The sequence below is a fragment of the Pangasianodon hypophthalmus genome, chromosome 17, assembly GCF_027358585.1.
Source record: "Pangasianodon hypophthalmus isolate fPanHyp1 chromosome 17, fPanHyp1.pri, whole genome shotgun sequence".
Classification (NCBI taxonomy): Eukaryota; Metazoa; Chordata; class Actinopteri; order Siluriformes; family Pangasiidae; genus Pangasianodon; species Pangasianodon hypophthalmus.
This window is the reverse complement of record NC_069726.1, coordinates 19,235,720-19,256,393: the sequence shown is the minus strand read 5'-3', so window position 1 is coordinate 19,256,393 and position 20,674 is coordinate 19,235,720. Positions and strand designations below refer to the sequence as shown.

Sequence of the window (20,674 nt, the reverse complement as noted above, 5' to 3'; positions counted from 1 at the left end):
AGTATCTATTTACTACATTTACATTATATAAGTGAAAGCCATCACTGGTGTGCTGAAGTTCACAGTAGGAGTGAGTGATGTGACGTGATGTGATGATATAATAGAGACATCTGAATAAACGATGTCCTGGCGCAGTTATCGGAGATATCACGGATATCATCAGTGCTTCTGCAACGCTGATTCACTCCATTACTCCATTACTATTTTTTAAAAATAAAAAATTTAACTTCTAATGTCTAAAGGATTGATAAATATGAAGAGAATGAAATTGTTCCTTTAAAAGTTAATGAATGTCGTATGTTAATATGTTAATGTTGGCGATCTGTCTGTTTCTGTCTCTCTGTCTGTCCCTGTTTCTCTATCAGTTTATGTCTATCTCTCTCTTTCTATCTGTCAGATTCTCAGTCCATCTATACAGCAGTTTATGTATGTTTTCCAGTCTCTGTCTAATTTTATAGCAATCTCTCTCTCTTCTGTCCATCTATCTGTCTTTCTCTATCTGACTGTCTGTCTGTCTGTCCGTCTGCCCGTCTGTCAATCTTCAGTCCATCTATCTGTCTTTCTGTCTGTCTTGGTCTTTCAATCCATCTCTCTCTCTTGCTCTCTCTCTCTCTGGTGATCTGTCTGTCTCTTTCTCTATCAGTTTATATTGTATATGTCTTTCTTGATTTTTCTTTCTTTCTTTTTTTCTTTTCATCTATCATTTTAGGTACATTGTCTGTGTCTAATATTCTACATATTTGTCTGTCCACCTATCTGTCTCAGTCTATCTATCTATCTATCTATCTATCTATCTATCTATCTATCTATCTATCTATCTATCTATCTATCTATCTGTCAACCCATCTGTTTCTTTTCATCTTTCTGTCTGTCTCTGTTTTTTCTACTGTTCTAATGTTTATTCTAATGTTTAGACATGTTTCCTCAGTTGCTACATACATTATTTTTGTATTTACTCTTGTTTATTTCCCAACATGCTGTATGTGAGTATTGTAATATATTTTGTAATATAGTTTGGTCATATCGCTCACCCCCACTTCACACTGGCTTCCATGACAGTAATGGAGAAATGCAGCTCGGTGTATCAGAATAATCCGCACATCAGAATAATCTGCAGTTCCAGATGATCAGAGTCCATTTTAAGCTTATATACATAAACATATAAACACATGTACATTGAGTTTGAGTCGGTCAGTTAAAACTGATGTTTGGGAAGAATCTGGAACGGCGAGCATATCGGGCTTCTGGTTCGCTTCGTCTTCTTGTTCCTTCATATTCTCTCTTTCTACGAGCAAGGTCTTCTTCCAGTGCCTACACACACACACACACACACACACACACACACACAATTATTAATGCAACTAATTAGTGCTATGTCTACACCTAAATCTAACCTTAACCTTATATGCAGTAACAAAAAGGAAAGCTTTTAGCTCTTTTAGTTTTTAAAAGCTGCAGAAGAAAACTCCCAAAAGATCAAAACTGTCTGATATTCCTATCCTTGTGGGGACATTTGGTCTTCACCAAGATATTAATACACACACACACACACACACACACACACACACCAGGTGTCTGCTTGGATTTTATAGCAGGACAAACTGCAATTAAATTCCTCAGTGTATCTCCCAGTGTCAGGCATGAGAGCAGATGTGTGTGTGGAGAAAAGAGACATCTACAAACACACTTTATTTGACCTTGTCACTCTCAGCTCTAACTGGCCATTGATTTTTAATGATTTTTTAAATAGTATTATATATTTGCTGCATGTTTTTACCTCTTTCCTGCAGGCTAGTTTGTCTCTCCATTCATTCAGTTCTAGTGTGTGCTCGTCTTCCAACCTTTTGATCTTCTTCTTCTCCATCTCCACCAGAACCTGCAGTTTTTCATTCTAAAGCACACACACACACACACACACACTGTATGTAAAAATGGGTGTCCAATCTATACCACACTGCCTTTTTTTGTAATGTCCCAAGAGATCTTTTAAACTTCACCAATTACTAAAGCAATAATAGACTGCACACAATGTCTCTTTTTACCTCACATGTAAATAATCAGCCAAGACATGTTTGTTGTCTGATGCCTGCGTCTTTAGTTTTGCTCTGAAGCTATGAGGTTGAGCTTGCTAACGTTAGAGGGGAGCTTATAAGGTTAGCGTCCACCTTTGCTTGGCTCAGTACCATCACATTTCATTTGTTTAAAACTCTAATCTTTCTTTTCCAGTTCAACCCCTTCCAACATGATATGTACTAGGAAATGTAAGTTATAGAGCATTTAGATCCAAGATTTTAGATGGAGTGATGGTGAATGAGTGCAGATTGATAAAAGTGTGTCGGTGTACCTGCAGCTGATGGAGCTCAGTGATGTTGAAGTCGCACTGATCTTGCAGTTCCTTGAACTGGATCTCCTGATTCTCCTGCAGAGTCTTGAACTCCTGCTTCTGCCTGCTCTCCTCTTCTGACATAAACTGAGAGAGAGAGAGAGAGAGAGAGAGAGAAAGAGAGAGAACAAGACAGATAAAGAGATCAAACTCCAAAAGGAGACAGCAGGAGAGATGGAGAGAGAAAAAAACAGAGAGACCAGACCATAAAAAAGATAAACTAAGATGAGACGAAACACATGATATTCATCATGTATGTTCACTAAATAATCTGATATGCTGCAAATTGTGATAATTATTTAAATGTTTACGTGTTTCAATAATCTGATTATGAGAAAACCTAGGGTCATTATTAATCTCTTAATATTTGTATTATATTTCTTGTATTTCTTTCTAAATACATCACACCATATGGCTACAGTCAATTTGCATCTCACCAATAAGAGAAGAAGAAGACAAATTCCTCCTTCTTTCCTTCCTTTTTTCATTTCACTGGTAAATATTTACATCAGAGTTTTTTATGGTTGCTTAATGCTCTTCTTCTTCTTCAAGCTTTTTTTCTCTGTTTGGTTACGTTTGCTCAAATGTGTAGATGAAGAAATATATGTAAAAAGATACCAGACGTAAACAATAAAATACTGTTCAATAACTCATACGGAACTAAGCAGGAACAAATGAGGAGTACTACATTAATATTTACGTCATTACTGTTAACAGCTGATGAATTCTAGGTAATTACTCAGTAAATAATAATAAAGTAATGGTTTGGTAATTCATTATGAGCTAAGCAATAATTACCGAGTTGTATGTATCTCCTGGAGAACTACTAGCTAACTAGTAAGGAATAAAAGCATTTGCTGTTATAGGAAAATAACCCATGCTGGGGTGGTGTGAAGCAGCAGAAGTGGAATATTTTCCCATAAAATCACATTCTGAAGTGTTTTACTTCTCTTATACCACAGCAATTTGCCAATAATTACAATTATTAATTTATTAAAGAACAACACATTGTGCTTTTTACCAAATTATAGTTACATTTAACATTGTTTAATGTCCAAGAAACAAGTCAGTTCCTGTTCTCACTTTCGTTCTAGCAGCTATAAACAGTCGTTCCCTCATGAGCCTCTCTTTTTTCTCTCTCTCTTCTCTCTTGAAATTAATAAGACAAAACGCACTTTTTGTCATGTTACCTAAATCTGGAATGCACAAACATTTCTGTCTACTGAAGACTTTCCCACGGCAGAAAACCTATTGACTATTACAAAGTTCTGACACTGGAGACTCCTTCCATAAATGTCTCAATTATTATATTTATGTGAATCAGTGATTGTTGTGTTAATAATGGTTGTGTTAGTAGTGTGCATATAAACATCCTGCTAGTGACAGAGCATGTAATATTTTTTGCATTAATTAGCACATTAATGAGCTTTTATTAATCATTATACATAACGGTGCAATCAAGCACAGTGCAGAAAGATAAATATTAAAATTTCACATTTTCTATTTCTCTAAAACTCAGTGGTCTGGAATTTATACAAATATAGATGACAGACGCCTCAGATGTCATGCTATCCCCTATGTAATTTAAGTCATATGTTCTTTTCTTGCCCAAAGCTCTTCTGCTTCTGGCTCCATCACTGAAATAATAAATAATGTCTAAAACACTTAAGATTCATCTTGAGGTTTGTCTTGCTATGCAATATTCAGTGGTCTCAGAGGCTGGACTCAGTTTAATTCTGAACAGTTAGACATCTTTATTAGCTAGACTCCAATTATTATTTCACTGGAAATCCACCAAACCACCATCTATCACTCAGTGGATTATGGAGACTACATCTTTCCTCAGACGATTACATAAAAGCAACTCTGATAAATTCCTCGAAAGATGCCAACCTTTCACAGCCTCAGCTCCCTACTAACCTTTCTCTAGCTTCTTTTTTTTATTTTCCACTTTCCAGCTCTGATTATGTAGAATATGTTCATAACAAATGGTTTGAAAATATCTTTTCAGATTAAGCTTTTTTTTTCTAACAAAAAGTGCTGACTGGAGTGATGTTTGTGTTGATATGAAAAAAAAGATATCTAGAAGATATCTAGATGACCTAGAGTAGGTTTATTACTATCAGTAATACAGATGGACTAAAGATTGGCTGAACTCTGGTGATAAGGAGGTGGTTTGCTGTATATTTGAAGACGAGCTGCTTGTGTCACTTGACTGTTTGCAGTTAAACGTCACATTGTGTACTGGTGAATGTCCCAAAAATAGTTTGTTTGAATAAAAACAGATGTAATATTTGAATGAAATATTTTCAATTTAATGTCATAAATCTCCTTATTTCCCCTAGCACTTTCCATTGTTTGTTTTTCTTGCCTGACATTAACTTGACATCACTTTTCTGAAATATTTTTTTTAGCTCTGTTGTGACCAAAAACACCAAAGACAGTGCTATTAAAAACAGCTACATTCCACATAGCATTACATGTAAAACACCATGTGTGAAATCAGTCTAAAGGCCTCAGCATAGTTAATGTGTAGACGAAGTTCAGCTCTCCCATATACAGTATACTGTAGGTAATTACAGACCAAATAGACATTAAGGCTTCATTCTCAGCTGGGCAAACTCTACAAACTAACACGCTACACCTCCAAGCCTGTGATTGGTCATTACAAATGAGGTGTGCCCAAACCGATTCATCCCAAGATGGATGACTTTAAGGAGTGGCTGTCAGAACAAGTACAAAAAATACCTGTATGGTATTGTGTATGGTATTATCAGGAAAAGAGGCAAGATTTTGTACATCATCATGTTACCTGTGTGAGTTTCTGTCTCTGCTCGACCCCGCTCAACCCCTGCCTCCTCAGATCTTGCCTTAACCGGTTTAGGTGACTTTTGATCTCGGCACGTTGGGCCCTTTGGAATTGAGTTCTTTCCTGAGCCTGAGAAGACTTCTGCTCATCTATTAGGTCCTGCTGGAATCGGGACACGCGCTCCACATCCTGCACAAAACAATTAGGAATAAGAATAAAAATAAGAATAACAATAAGCGTAAGAATAAAATTTGTATTTGTATTTCAACTCAGGTCGTTCAGATCATCTAAAAGTCACCTTGCTGTGTCTCCGGCTGAGCTGCTGTCTCTGGAGAGAGTACTGCTCCTTCACCTGCTGCTTAAATAAATGATATTTCTCCTGCAGGTGGCGCTGTTCCAGTTCCCAGATCACAGACTCACGTGCTGCAGGTATAAAAATACGTACAATCCTCAGCTCGCAGCTTATAGCAGTGTTTCTGCTCTGAGTAAGCTTTAAACACACACTCTGAAGCAGATGTGTCTGCAGACCACACGACTCGTGGGTGTGTCTTTGGGGGATACAAATGGGTGTGTCTTTTAGCACATACATGACATTTCTGAATAGTTTTATGTCTGCACGTAGGGAGGTTTTCTGTTAAGTAAAATTTCGTTAGTCGTCTAGATAGGGGTGAAGATGACATTTATGAGTACTTAAATATCCTCAAATATATTCTGTCTGTTTACCTCATGTTAGCTATTTGCAGTAAAAATTATAAACCTTTATTAAGCATTTACTAATTTGACCTAGTAATCCCCTCAAAAATCCTGCCAGGTATAGCACATGTTAGCTGTCCAATTAGCTTTAGCAGCAAAAAAAAAGAATTAGCAGCGATGATTATTAAGAATTACTTATATGACTTAATAATCTCCTCAGAAATCCTGTCAGGTATAGCGCATGCTAGCTGTCCAATTAGCTTGAGCAGCGATAATTATAAAGAATTACTTATATGACTTAATAATGCCCTCAGAAATCCCGTCAGGTATAGCACATGCTAGCTGTCCAATTAGCTTTAGCAGCGATGATTATGAAGAATTATTTATATGACTTAAAAATCCCTTCAGAAATCCTGTCAGATTTGCTCATTTGAGCTGTCTAGCTAGTTTTCACAGTGAAGATTAGATGAATAAGAATTATGAATTTAGACCTTATGAATAAGACTTTAAAATCTTCACAAAAATCCTGTCAGGTCAGCTCATGTTAGCTACTTGAAGACGTCCCTATAAGGACTCAAAGATACATTTCTATATTCTCATTTATGGTCTTAATAACACACCCAATTATAACTATTCTTATTTCTACATATAGATTTAATGCCTCACAAACATGTTCTTAATGGCACACTCAGATATCTCAGAAGGCAAAATCAATCTATCCATCGTAATCTTGTTGCTTGAATAGCCAATGCAGCTACTGCTACGAAGCTAAATATTTCTTTAGTGTTTGTTTTGTCGTCTAGAACATCTTCCTCATTGGTGGTGAAGGTGGTGTTAAGCCTATATTTATGTGTAGTGGGTACATCATTACACAATTAGATTTGGCAGGTGGTGTACTGGTTATTGTGGAAATAAGTCAAACCCGCTAACATGTTCTTAAATTCCTGCTTCAAAAGTAAATACGCCTTAATTATTGTGTTTTGTGTACAGTGTGGCTGTTGTACCTCTCTTGAGCTGCTGAGATTTGACAGTGATGTCCCACTCCATGGAAGCCACTTTCCTCTTGTGTTCCTGTACGGCTTTCTGTAGCGCTTCATTTAGCTCCTGCTGCTGCTTCTGCAGGAAACGCTGCTCCTGTAATACACACAGACATTGTGTTGTTTTTTTTTGTTTTTTTTTACATTAAACAGGGAACTTTGTGGAGAAAAGAAAGTCAATTATTAGATGAAACACACTTTACATTACACTAATTGAATAAAGTACCACTAGCTTGGTCTTACAGATGCTTATTTTTATCCATGTAATGGTTTTGCTGATCTCAAAATAGATTATCTGACATGTAGGGTTTTGAAATAAGTTAAGTTTTATTGTAATAAGAGTGCATAGCAGGGGTCAAAACACAGGCATGCAAAGTTAAATAAAGTTTCATAATCCATAATCAATGTTAAAACACAGGAAACAGTCGAAAACCAAAATACTTGATATAAAATGCATGGTAAGACTTCGCAACAAACAATGACACACAGAGGATATAAAAAGAACAGGTGGACACAAATGGGTAAAAAAAAACAATGACAGGACAGGGGCCAAACAAATATGAGCACATGGATTTTGACGCCATGTGAACCTCAAAGTTTGGTAGATCACATTATGGCTCCAACTTCTTATAAATTCCCATTTCTTTCTTTCCTTGAGAGCTCAAGTTCTCAAGAGTTCTCCCTACTTTCCCAGTTCCACAATCACTCTTCATGTCATTTAGTTTAGAGTCTGCACTTGCAAACAAATCAGTTTCATGACTCATATGAATTTGTATAAAGTGCGCAAAATATATTTTTTCACCACGTTACTCGTGGTGCCTCATATTCCATTTCTATTCTAAGTTTCAACAAACATGGAGGAACAAACTTTCCATCCATCCAGTAGTCGGTCTATCTGTTTATCTTGTTTGACGTGACTTATTACCTCTTTAGAGTCCATTTTAAGGGCTCGGAGCTCTTTCTCTTGCTGAGATTTGAGACGCCGTGCTTCCTCTCGGAGACGCGCCGTGTGCTCAGTCTCCATTTTTTGGCTCTGCTGTTCATACTGTTTCTCCAGACGCTGCAGTTCTCCATCGTAGTACTGCTTCTTACTCTGCAGAGGGCGACACAAAGAAATGGATGGATGGAATAAAAACTAGTTGTAGTGCAAACAGATTTTGAACCTGACAGTATCTATGGTTGGTATGTGTGTGTTTTGATGTGTGTGTGTGTATGTGTGTATGTGTGTTTTGATGGGTGCACATGTGTGTGCATTTTGACTTACACTCATTTCCTGTTCAATATGGCGGAACATCATCTCTCTCTGTTGCTGCAGTTTTAGTTCCAGCTGTGTGAACTCTCGCTGCTCCTCTCGCTGCAGCAGTTTCAGAGCGTGCAACTCCTGCCGCCTACACACACACGCACACACATAAACACACACAGCATTTTTATTTTTATATACACACATGTGTAGTGTGGTGGTTACACTTTCCCTTTAATTCAAACAAATTTATATTTTTATACACACACTTGTGCTTTCATGCACACACAGACACACTTTCAAGCACATACACACATATACAAACACACAAAAAATATTTTATTATCTATTATTAACTTTATTGATTTATTGAGTGAAAATACCTGATTGAGCGCATCTGCTGTTCTTTTTCATTTCTCTCGCTGATCACTTTTGATGTGGTGACGCTCACCTCACGCCCATCCACCATAAATTTTCGCGTTTTCTTCACCGTTTTTCGGCCTACAGGTAAATTCTGCAAGTACACAACAAAGGAGTGAGTTACAGTAGCATGTAAAGTCTAAGTCCACTACCAGAAGGTGTTATTAGTTTATCACTTATTTTCAACTTATGTTTTTCAGCCTTCATTAATGAATACAATATAATGTCTTCTGATTGGCTGGAAGTTCTATTACACAGAACACAATACTGCTCTGATACTGTTAGTAATGTACATGGAAATGGTCATGTTAAGATAAGCGTCAGACATCAGCTGTCTCTGTGGTGTGTAACTTTTTACAGAAGATGTAAGGTGATGCAATGCAATCATCATTCATGTGTCAGAGCCTTTTAGTCTTCAATCAAATCAAAATTGTACAATCATTATACCAGCCAATCAAAACATAACAGCTATTATTATAGCAGCCAATCAAAACACAACAGACATTCCAGCCTATAAAAACTTCACAGTCATTAGACCAGCCAATCGCAATTTTACAATCATTGTATCAGTCAACCAAAACCTCAAGACATTACACAGAGCATTCAAATCTTCATTATTGATCCAACAAAGCAGGTTTATTATGGTTATTCCAATAATGGTACACTCAAAAGCTCAGGAGACTACAGCTAAGAACTTTGCGAAGAGCAGAAAGAAAACAAAACCTTAAATAAGGAAGTAAGGAACAGAGGGAACCATTCACCAGTAAGATTGTTAGAAAGGTGTCACCAATTATGAAAAGTGGGAAACAAGGAATAGGTGCAACTAATCACATGAAATAATGGGCTTGATAAGCAGGACCAGGAAAATGATGAACAATAAGAGACAGATGAGCTGTTGGTATTTTTGTTTGAAGGAAATGTTGTGTTGTGTTGGAAGTAAACTCTTTTCACCGCACTGACTCACCGTTTCATTCTTTGTTGAAAGTGCTGCCGCGTCGTTGTGCTGATTAATGTTATGATGTAGTGAACCATTTGACTCTGTGTGAGGTGCTTCTGCATTTGAGTTGCCGTTCAGGATGCTATGCGACTTTTCGGTCAATTCTACTTGCTCGTGTTCATGTGCAAAGCTAACCTGCTTGTTGGTTTTGGTAACCTTTTTGTCTATAGAAACACCGTTGGTCTTTTCTGGGCTCACTTCCTCTGTCTGTTTCTGGCTACACGCTGGACTGTCAGTCTGAATCTCTGAAGTTCCTGTGTCATTTTCAAGCACGTCGTTCTGAGAATCAGTCTCTGTGAGATTCTTAGGTTCATCTGATTGGTCAGTTGTTATCTCCTCACCCTCATCTCTGTTTCCTGCACTCTGGATCTCCTCGGGGCTTGCCTCGTGTCTAGACTCCTTCTCTGCCGGTGCTTCTTCTTTCTTTGGTTCTGCTTCAGATGGTTCATCTCGCTCACTTTCTTCCCTCAGTTCTGATTCTTGCTGATTTTGGGCTTGTGCTGTTTCTTCACTAGTTAAATCAGCTATTAACACTGTTTTTTCAGCATTCTCAAAATGTTGGTCCTTCACTGTGTCTAAGTCTTCCATTATTTCTTTCCTATCATCTACACCTTCTTCGTGTTTGCCTCCATCCTCAGCTATCTTTTGTTCCTCCTCTTCTTTAGAATCAATTTGTTTTTCTCCATCCTCTCTCAGGTCCTCCTGCATGACACTCTCTGTCGGTTCCTCGCTTGTCTTTTCCACAGAAGCAGGAACACACACTTCCACAACTGGCTTTCTGACTAACTCCACTGTTGACGAGAATTTAGAAGGAGTCCCATGTCCAGCCAAATCCAGATAATCATGTAAACATCTCTCTTTTGTTTCTTGTTTCCTGTTTAAGTGCAAGGTTTCCAAATCCAACGTGTCAATCAGAACATTTTGCAAATCAGCTACTCCAAGCTTATCTTCTTTTTCTACCGGTCCACTAAGGCATCTCCAATATGTTTGCTCATCATTAGATTGATCAGCATTTGGACTGTTCTTAACTTCTGTATCCTGTAGTGTTTCCTGTTCAGAAAAATCCTCTTCCTGTTGCATTTCTTCATCTTTGCAACTGTGTGCATCAATGTCCTTGCACTCCATGTCACTCTCTAACATTGGTTTCTCTTCTGTTTCTCCATCAGGTTTATCCGGGCTCTGATCAGATCCATCTTTCACCTCCTCAGGTTTCTCCTCATTTTCCGTCCCTTTGTCCTCTGTCTCTTGTGGACTTGTCTCTGATTCTCCTTCACTGTGGCTGACACTGACTTCCTGTTGCTCCTGACTACCCAGGATTTTCATCTCATCATTCCAGACTCCTGATTTACGGCGAGTCAGGAAAGACAGGAGGTTTCCCGGAACAGACAGACGCCTGACTCTCTTCTGTGCCTTATCTAGGGCACTAGATGCCCGACGTGTCACTTTGGGGACTTTGTTTTGCTCAGGATTAGTAGGAATCGCAGGAGGTTCTTCACATGATGGCGTCAGAGGTATTTCTGGCTCATCTTTTGCTGGATCCTGCATTTCTGGTGTCTCCGTGTTGGTTGACGGTTCATCCGCAGAGGAATGCAGATCTGAGAGAGACTTATAGAAAGACAAACGCAACAATTTATGTTCAGTACATGACTTCCAGCTGCTGATAATCCAGTGATTCTGAATATATGACAACATTCAAAATGTACAATATTGTTATTGTGGATGTTTAAAAATACCATCACTATCCTTGATGTGAACATTTATGTAGTTTGCATAGCAAACATTTAGCAAGCTATTTATCTTACATAACGCAACCTGACCTAATATGTGAGCTAGAATTCTGTAATCAATTATTGTTTTTCTAAAAAAGCATGCTCTAGAATGTTTAATACCTCGCACAACAAAGTAATTTCCTTTACCAGCATCTCTGTTTTCTCTCTTTTAAACTTAATAAGACATGTCATGTTACTGGGAAACCATCTTGAAAGCTTTCTAATGGAAAGTTTCTCATTTCACTGGACACCCCTTCCATAAATAAAAATGTCATCTTACAGAAAGCTTCACCACATCAACGATTATATGTTTTTCTTTGATAAAGCCTGTATTTTTAAATTTGTTTATTATTGGACTTAGGTTAGGCGGCACGTCCACCAAACAAGTCCCTGTGAATTAGCTGTTACGCATTAATATAAAGCTATTGTCTGCCTTGTAGCTGGAAGTACTGTCAGGTCTGCTGTTACAGAAAATTAATCAACAGACCAATCAGATTCGAGAATTCAACAGTGCTGTGGTATAATGGGTAATTTTGGCATGTTGGATAAAAACAAACAAAAATGACATTCATTTAAACAAAATTTGTTTATCAAACAATATTGTAACAATATGATTACAATGCAATTTTAATATCCTGAGCGAGTAGTGAACGAGATTTCTGTGCCTTGTCTTTTTATTGATTTCTTTCGATTTATTGTACCTCTGCCTCTATGACCTCAGTGACCTCTGCTTTAGCCTCAGCAATAAGCTCCTTGAGGGTTTGTCCATTCCGGCCGGCGTATGAGAATGGGTGAGCGAGTAGTTGCTGTGCTCCCCATCGTGACTCAGGGTTTTTCTGTAGTGCCCTCTTCAGGAAATCCTGAAAATGGTTTGACCTGGTAAAAGCAAAAAGGAGCAAAAGGAGGAAAAGAGCATTTATTATCCAGCTCCTGTGTACATTCAGCTCTATCAGCAATATAAGCACAAAAGTCATAGTCCACTTCCAGCAGCTGATCGACATTGTGGGTGAATGGATAGATGGATGGATGGATGGATGGATGGATGCATGGACAGATGGATGAATGGATGGACAGATGGATGGACAGATTGACTATTGGTGAAACCAGAGACAGATACATTGTTTAGATGGACAGTGTGGATGAATGGATGGATATACAGATTCACCATAGAAGCATGTTGTACATTGTGGGTGGAGGGATGGTTAGACGGACAAATGGATGATGCATGAACAGATTTATCATTGGTTTGTGATGGACAGTGAGGGTGGAATGATGGATGGATAGATGGATAGATGGATGGATGGGCAGGTTCACCATGAGTGAAAACGAGACAGATCCATAGTTTAAATGGACAGTATGGATGAGTAGATGGATATACAGATTCACCATAGATGCATGTTGGACATTGTGAATATATGGATGAATGATGGATAGACATATTTACTGTTGATGTACGCTGGACAGAGTGGATGGAAAGATGGCCAGATGGATGAACACATTCTCCATAGTTGAATATGTGATAATGTGGGTAGAGGAATGAATGAATAGATGGATGAATGGATGGACAGATGGACAGGTTCACCATAAATAGTGTGGATGAATGGATGGATGTACGAATTCACTATAGACACATGTTGGACAATGTGGGAGGAAGGATGAATTAATGAAGGGATGACTGACGGAATAGATTGGTGGACAGATCCATCATATCTGAGTGTTGGTCAGTGTGGGTGTAGGAATGGATAGATGGGTGGACAGATTCACCATATCCGAGTGTTGGTCAGTGAGGGTGGAGAAGACTTGGTGATCTTCAGCAGCACTCTCATGGGGTTCAGAGTGTGGTGTGGAGGCTCCATCTCAGCTGCTTCGATCAGCGTAATGCCCAGAGACCAGATATCAGATTTACACGAGTACGCATTCTCCTTTGATGTCTCACACATGATCACCTCTGGTGCCATCCTGCAACACACATGTATACACACACACAGACTTTGTTTATCATTAACTGTAACACACCCATGACTAATAATTATATGACTAAATAATACATTAATAAATATCATGCATTAAATATCATATAACTGCAGTAGGATTTACACCTCATCACAGTACAGAGACAGCACTGGTTAAGGTAACAAAACATCTTAGGAATGATCTTAAAACTATTAAAGGGTGATATATCACTTTAATCTACATAAATGGAATTGTTTACCAGTATGGCGTCCCGATGAAAGTTGATCGTCTCTGGAGGGTGTTGTGATTTTTTGCTGACACTCCAAAGTCAGCTACAGATACAGAGCACAGGAATCAACAAAGACAGTTCTATTTCAAATAAGCAGACTGAAGGATACAGGGTTGTGTGCTGTGTATGTGGTGTGTGTGTGTGTCCATGTTTGTGTGTACCAAGTTTGATGTGGCCCTCCATGGTGAGCAGAATGTTTCCGGCCTTCAGGTCTCGGTGAATGATGTGGTGCTGATGCAGGTAACACAGAGCCTGCAGTGTCTGGAAACACACCTCACTGATCTGCTGCTCTGAGAGGCCATGCTCCAGCTCTGCATGTGCACACACACACACACACACACACACACACACACACACACACACATACATACATATGTACACAGACATGTCCATGTATGAGGGCATTGAGAAAAGTGAGGGCATTCTAAGGATCATTAGTGTCAGGCCACACCTACCCAACATGATGTCATCCAGAGCTCCACCAGGACAAAACTCAGCGATAATCTGCAAACAGAGAACACACTTGATAAGACAGACAGAGATAGATAGACAGATAGATAGATAGATAGATAGATAGTTTTACCCATAACCATCCTTCATAGTAAATGGCGTCCAGCAGTGAGATGATGTTGCCATGGCGACAGGTTGCCAGGATGTTGATTTCAGTGATGTAATCCTGCAGCTGTTCCTCACTGTGAACATCTATAACTTTAGCTGCTGCTATCGCACCACTTTTGTTGTTTTGAACCTAACACACACACACACACACACACACATAAATAGCCTTTTTATTAGGTAAACATACGGTTATATACAAACGTTTGGGCACCGCTGGCCAAATTACATATTTTGTATATTTTTTGTTATGAAAAGAAGAAAACACAACCGTGGTAGCAAACTACTTTATATTTGATGAACTTAAAAAATAGAAAAAAATAGTAATTGTGACATGCGTAAAAGTTTAGACACCCTACAAAGTCAGTACTTAGTACCACTTCATCTCAGTCAGTACACTTCATTTGTTCACAGCACTTGTTTCCAAAATGCTTCTGGCTTATTTAGACTGCTTTGAGTCTTAATAACTCAATTAAGGCCTAAAAGGTTAAATACATTCTGAGGCTTTACAATTGGAAGGGTATCTAAACTTTTTCACATGCCACAATTACTATTTTTATTTTTATTTTTAACTTAATCAAATATAAAGTAACTATGAATTAATATTTGCATACACATGTTCAGTTGAAAGTGGACACCGCTGGGAGATATTACTCAAAATGCTGAATTTTGATACTAAAACACACACACACACACACAGTATCCTGCTCTATCACACACTAACACACACACACTGTATCTTCCTGAAGGGTTTGTTAATGAACAGGCTAGCTAAATCAGATCTATTTTGTGTGAGCAGGAAACATTGACCTAATGACACCTTTTGTTTTTGACACAAAGAAATTCAAACACATACACACTCACACACAGGGGGAGGAAATCTCTAACTGAGCTTTCAGATTTGCTTGAACAGGAAGTGAATTTAACCACAGCGTATGCCTGAACCTATGTACACAGTTACCATGGAAACCCAGAAATAAAACTTTAGCATTGACAAAAGGAAATAAAGAGCATTGCTACTCTTCTTTGTATTCTTTTTGTGGGGCCCACCACCATGGGCCACTCACATCACAACACTGACTTCAGCAACATTTTTAAATCTTGATTATTAAACACAGTAGTTCAGTCAGTATAGAAATTTATTGTCTATAACTGTATGTCTGATCCAGATCATTCCTGGTAAAACTAGGGTAGGAATTCACCCTTGGATGCCAATCCAGTGTAGGGAAATATGCAAACTCCTTCACACCTCTGGGCATCTTAGAATAGTGTTACAGGTATACTTTTGAGAGGAAACCCAGGGGAAACCCATTGTACAGTAATCAAAGCTTAGGATTGAACCTCTGGAGGAGGCGCCAACTCTACCTGTTTCACTACTGTGCCACCAAGTTTAGGAATAAAATACTTTTATTGCATTGTATTGGTTTACATCAAAATGTATAGAATGTATAAAGAAATGATTCTACTTCTTAGAAACACCAGAAAGTGAAAGAGGAACTAGAAAGGTTGTGGACAGTTGAAAGCCAAAGGTAGTCCCATTATGGTGGTGTGGTATTGACCCCTAAGCTCGAAAAGAGTGACTCCTGCTACCATCTGGATCTTATTCCTGACATCTACAAGCCCCTTTTCCCAACTGAAACCATGCGAAGTTCTACAAAATCCTACTTGCATCTGTATCTGACTTCTATCATCCTGAGGTCTACAGAGTCCTGAATATACTACAAGCCCCCATCTTATTTGGGTCATATTCTATATGTTTCACAATACTCTGCTCTCCTCCAAATCCTACTCCCACCACCCTGAGGTTTGTAAGTTCTTGTTCACATTTAGGTCCTACTTCTGCATTTCTAAAATCTACAAACCTCTACTTCCATCCAGATCCTACCTCTGCCATCCTGAGACCTACACCCTGCTGCTTCCATCTGGTTTCCTTCTCCTTTCGTTCTGAGATCTACACGACCCTGCTTCCATCTACATGCTACTCCTGCAAATCCAAGGTGTACAACCCACTACTCAGATCTGGATCCTACCCCTGAGGTCGCTCTGCTACAAATCCTACATCCACCATCCATTCATACAAGCTCTTGCTCTCATTTGTAACCTCTTGCCAGCCTGACGTCTACAAAATCTTGCCTACATTCAGATACTACTTCTATCATTCTACGATCTAAGAGCCCCTGCTTCCATCTGGATACTACCCATGTAATATCCCATTCATGCTATCCTGAGGTCTGCAAGCTTATACTCTCATCCGGATCCTGCTCTTGAGATCTACCAGGCTCTACACCCCCTTCCTTGATAGACTACTGATATTGACCAATGTTTTTCACCTATGTATAGTAATATTGATTACAGTCATTGGGAGTTTAGTAGTTTAGTAGATAGTAGTTTCCCTATTGCTAGCAGTAAGCTTTAATCTGTTTATCTGATGTTCCAGTGGTTGGCTCTCCAAGTCTTGGCTCTTCTCAAGATTTTAGCATATCCTTAGCTCCTTCCTAGCCACTGTCACCTTTGACTATCTCACTCAGGGTAAAGGCACTGATGTATGTAACAATCTGTATTGCAAGAATTACCAATTTATTATAAAATTACCAATTTATTTTATTAATTAGATAGATTTATCCAATTCAATGGGGCAGTGGATCTAGAGCCCATCCCATGAAAGAAATTGTGCAAGGCAAGACCACACCCTTGACAGGATGCCAATCCAACACAAGCCAGGACTCTTTCAAATACTCCCACCAAGAGGCAAATATACCTAATGGCATATTTTTTGGGTGGAAACAAGAACAGCTGAAGGAAACCCACACAAATCATTCAAAACTTCACAGACATTAAGACAAGCTCAGGATGAACTTTCATGATTTGTGAGACTCCAACAATACTGGCTGCACCATCGTGCTGCCAAATGGCAAACAAATCCTTCCAAAACATCAAATACAGAGGTATTTATATCTGAGATATAGGCATCTATGGCTGCATAGTAAGGTCAGGGTTTAGAACATCACCACCGAGTCAGGTACCAACTACCAGAAATGTTTACTCAGTTCAAAAACTCTTACTCTAAATCTGCTTAAACACTGAAACGCACGACTGCCTGAGCATCCAGGATGTGCAGTCGACCTACATACTGAACAGTAGGCCAGAAAGTCTGAGCAAACACATCAAAACAACACAATATAACAAAATTTAATACTATACATGATTATCTTTACCAGGAACTCTACAAATGGAACTTTACTCAGTTTGTCAATTTGTTATGATAAGGTTCTCTCTAAGGTCACAAGTTCCCTAATTTTGTGTCTCAAACAGTTTTATTGCTCTCAGTAAGTTAATGTAGGCCCTTAGCCTTGAGATATTCAATATAAATGTCAGAATGTGGTTAGTATCTAAGACACTACACATCAGCAAGAAGGTTTCATTTCATTTAGAGCACAATAAACTCTGCATCAATAAAGAAAATTAACCGAAATTCACTTGAGCATCCATTTTCTCTCTGATAGGAATGAGTCAACATGACCACACTTGTGTTATAACCTCTTCTTTCCACTGCAATCCTAAATGTCAGAGTGTGATATTGTGTGTTAAAGAGTATTTAAAGGGCGTTAGAATGTTAGTTTTTTTTTTGAGTGTTAGATATGTTTCTTCAGGCAGCTGCAAGATTTTAGAGCTTCTTTTATAGACTTTAGAGTTTAAAACCTGCCAGGTTCAGTCAGTTCACTGTAAAACTTACCAAATTACCAGCCCAAAATCAACGTAAACAACAATAGCCTATTTGTAATAGGCTTAAGTACGGAGTCTGATAATCGAAGACATTTATTTTTCTATTCATCTGAGGGCCTTTATGATGTCATTGATATAGTGTTATAATGTAGCATATGCTAAAACACACACACACACAAACAGACACACACACAAACTAACATGATCTACAGTTCCTTAGATGAGCGAAGTAACACCTTTAAGTCTTTTATAAAGCTCACAGGTTTTAAACACTTTGCAGGGCTAACTTCATTCACCACAGACAGTTTTACACACACACACACACACACACACTAACATGATCTAAAGTTCCTTAGATGAGCGAAGTAACACCTTTAAGTCTTTTATACAGCTCACAGGTTTTAAACACCGTGCAGGGCTAACTTCATTCACCACAGACAGTTACCTTATAGACTTTCCCAAATGCTCCATCCCCGAGTTCTCCAAGTGTGTCCCAGCTCTGATGGGGGTCAACATCCCTTTGCAGGTGCTCATAGTGCTGAATCTTCTTCTTCTCTGCACCCACCCGAAATAAACGCATCAGGAGCGACGCCATTGCGTCTTGCTCCCTAACTAATCACCCAAACCTCTATAAAAAGGATCGAAAAGAGTCTTTCAGACACCCTTTGTCCCCGAAGAACCTCCTAAGTAAACACAGCTTTTTCAGAGAAACAGAGAGAGAAAAACTGGTGTGTGTTAAGTTGTCATACACCTCACAACGTGTCAGGAAGCTGCTGTAGAAACCACATCCTTTACAGAAATATAAATGCTGTGTTCGTAGAAGCAGCATCTCAGCTCTGATGCTAGAACTCGTTCTTCTTGTCCAATCAGTATGGCGATGTTCCGTCCATCACTGTGTCTGCTCAAAGCTTCATGTTTTCAAATAGTTTCAGAAAATGCGCTAACATTGCTGAAAATTATACAGACATTTAGCAAAACATTATACTCTGTGACCAAAATGGAGACACTGGCACCAAAACCATGAATTAACTTAAACCTATGCAACAAAATATCACATTTATTATACAATATTAAATGTACTGATTGAGAACACATCCGACACATGCACACATCCAAAACACACACACATACTCACACACAAACACACACACTATGATACAGCAGCTGATACATCTCTCTTATTCAGTGTTATACCTCAAGGCTTGTATTATGTGTGTATGATGTGAGTATGTGTTTCCGCTGTGGTTCTCTTTCTTTTGTTCTCACTATAATGATCAGCTCACATCTACACTGTGCAGAGTGATCTGCCCAACGAGCAAGTGAAGTGTATATCCCCAGTACCAAATGGCACACTTGTGGTCTTGTGGGGCTCCTCCGTGTATTCAAAAAGAGTTGTCAATTCAAAAGGTGCTCAGAAGTGCTGTCTATGCAGTCTAACCTCTAGCCACAAGATCTGTAGTATATGTGAAATTTAAAAATGTTTCCCTGGACTGAGACAAGACCAAAAAAAAAAAAAATCTTTTACTCCAAACTCACTTTTAATGGAAGTCTATGGGCAGTTGTTGAGTTCTAGCTATAAATGTTTACCTGGAACACATATTTTTTCAAGAATGTCTCCCTGAGTTTGTCAGTGTGTGGTAGTGCATTACCAGTGTAGTTATGTAGAACTGAAATTACAAAACCTCTGATAAAGCATAAGTAACCAGAACTACTTTTTACTGTATGTCTGTTGAAATATGGATAAAAAACTTTCTATCATGTCTGTCTCAACACAATTAGTGCTAAAGTGTAATGGTTACACTTTTGACTTTGTATTATATACTATATAAAGTGTATTTTATACGTTTACTAGGGATGTACTGTAGCTGAATACAAATACATTATATAGACTGAATAGATGTGTTCTAAATAGCTGCAAATACAAATACGAATATACATGTGGTTTAGCCTAAAGGTCTCCATTCACTTGGGCATCCATACTTCCTACCAACACCAAGCATGTTGTGTGTTTGCTTTCCGAAACACTAATTCAGCCAAAAGCAAGAACCAAAACTATGAATGTCTATATAGAGCTCTAGAGTTTAACCTGAAAGTTTTCCAAACAGCTAATTTTGCTCAGCCAAAGTACACTGAACCTGCTGATTTTGGGAAAATCTGCTGCCAAAAATGAATACAACAGTGGTGAGAACTCAGGGTTCAGAGCGAGGAACAGACACAAAAAGCATGAAAACAAAAGATCAATATTGAAACATTATGGAGGTGCAGATGTTTAGATAGATATAAAAGTATCGTGTTAAATATTAGCAAAAATTTGCGAAGTGTATGAGAAGGTGTAGCAATCCTACACTCAGTTTTTGGAAAGTGTTAGTGAAACTGAGTTCATTGTTAATGATACTAAAGGCCACAGGTATTTCAGATAATGACTAAATCCGAACCCCATGGCAACAAATTCAATATCTCACAATCTAATTACAACAATTTAATGAGTTATTTTAAAGCTGCGGTCAATGATTTCTAAATCAGAACACTCACATTCTCCTTACTCTGCAAGACAGCTTCAATAAAATATCTGCCCAGATTAGAAACTCCACTCTGTTATGGTACCCGCTTTATACGAGTGTGGTTATGGGTGGGTGTTATTTTGGAAATCAAATAGATAAAACTAAACCATATGGAAAATTTTAGTAGTCTTTTGTACTATTTGGATGGACCGTCTGAAGTGACAGATACTCACATGATAAGCCAT

General features: G+C 38.4%; 1 protein-coding gene across 1 annotated transcript; it reads right to left on the bottom strand.

Annotated features, from left to right (window-relative positions):
• Window positions 1–471: 471 nt before the first annotated feature.
• Window positions 472–18,684, bottom strand: si:dkey-81j8.6 (STE20-like serine/threonine-protein kinase). Its single transcript, XM_053241563.1, has 17 exons — window positions 18,374–18,684; window positions 14,174–14,338; window positions 14,046–14,094; window positions 13,752–13,901; window positions 13,561–13,633; window positions 13,113–13,307; window positions 12,050–12,224; window positions 9,547–11,184; window positions 8,546–8,676; window positions 8,187–8,310; window positions 7,848–8,015; window positions 6,890–7,019; window positions 5,491–5,615; window positions 5,196–5,381; window positions 2,345–2,470; window positions 1,778–1,891; window positions 472–1,311 (listed from the first exon to the last, which is right to left on the bottom strand). The coding sequence occupies exons 1-17, from the start codon at window positions 18,521–18,523 to the stop codon at window positions 1,192–1,194; spliced, it is 3,819 nt and encodes a 1,272-aa protein (XP_053097538.1). The 5' UTR covers window positions 18,524–18,684; the 3' UTR covers window positions 472–1,191.
• Window positions 18,685–20,674: the final 1,990 nt, after the last annotated feature.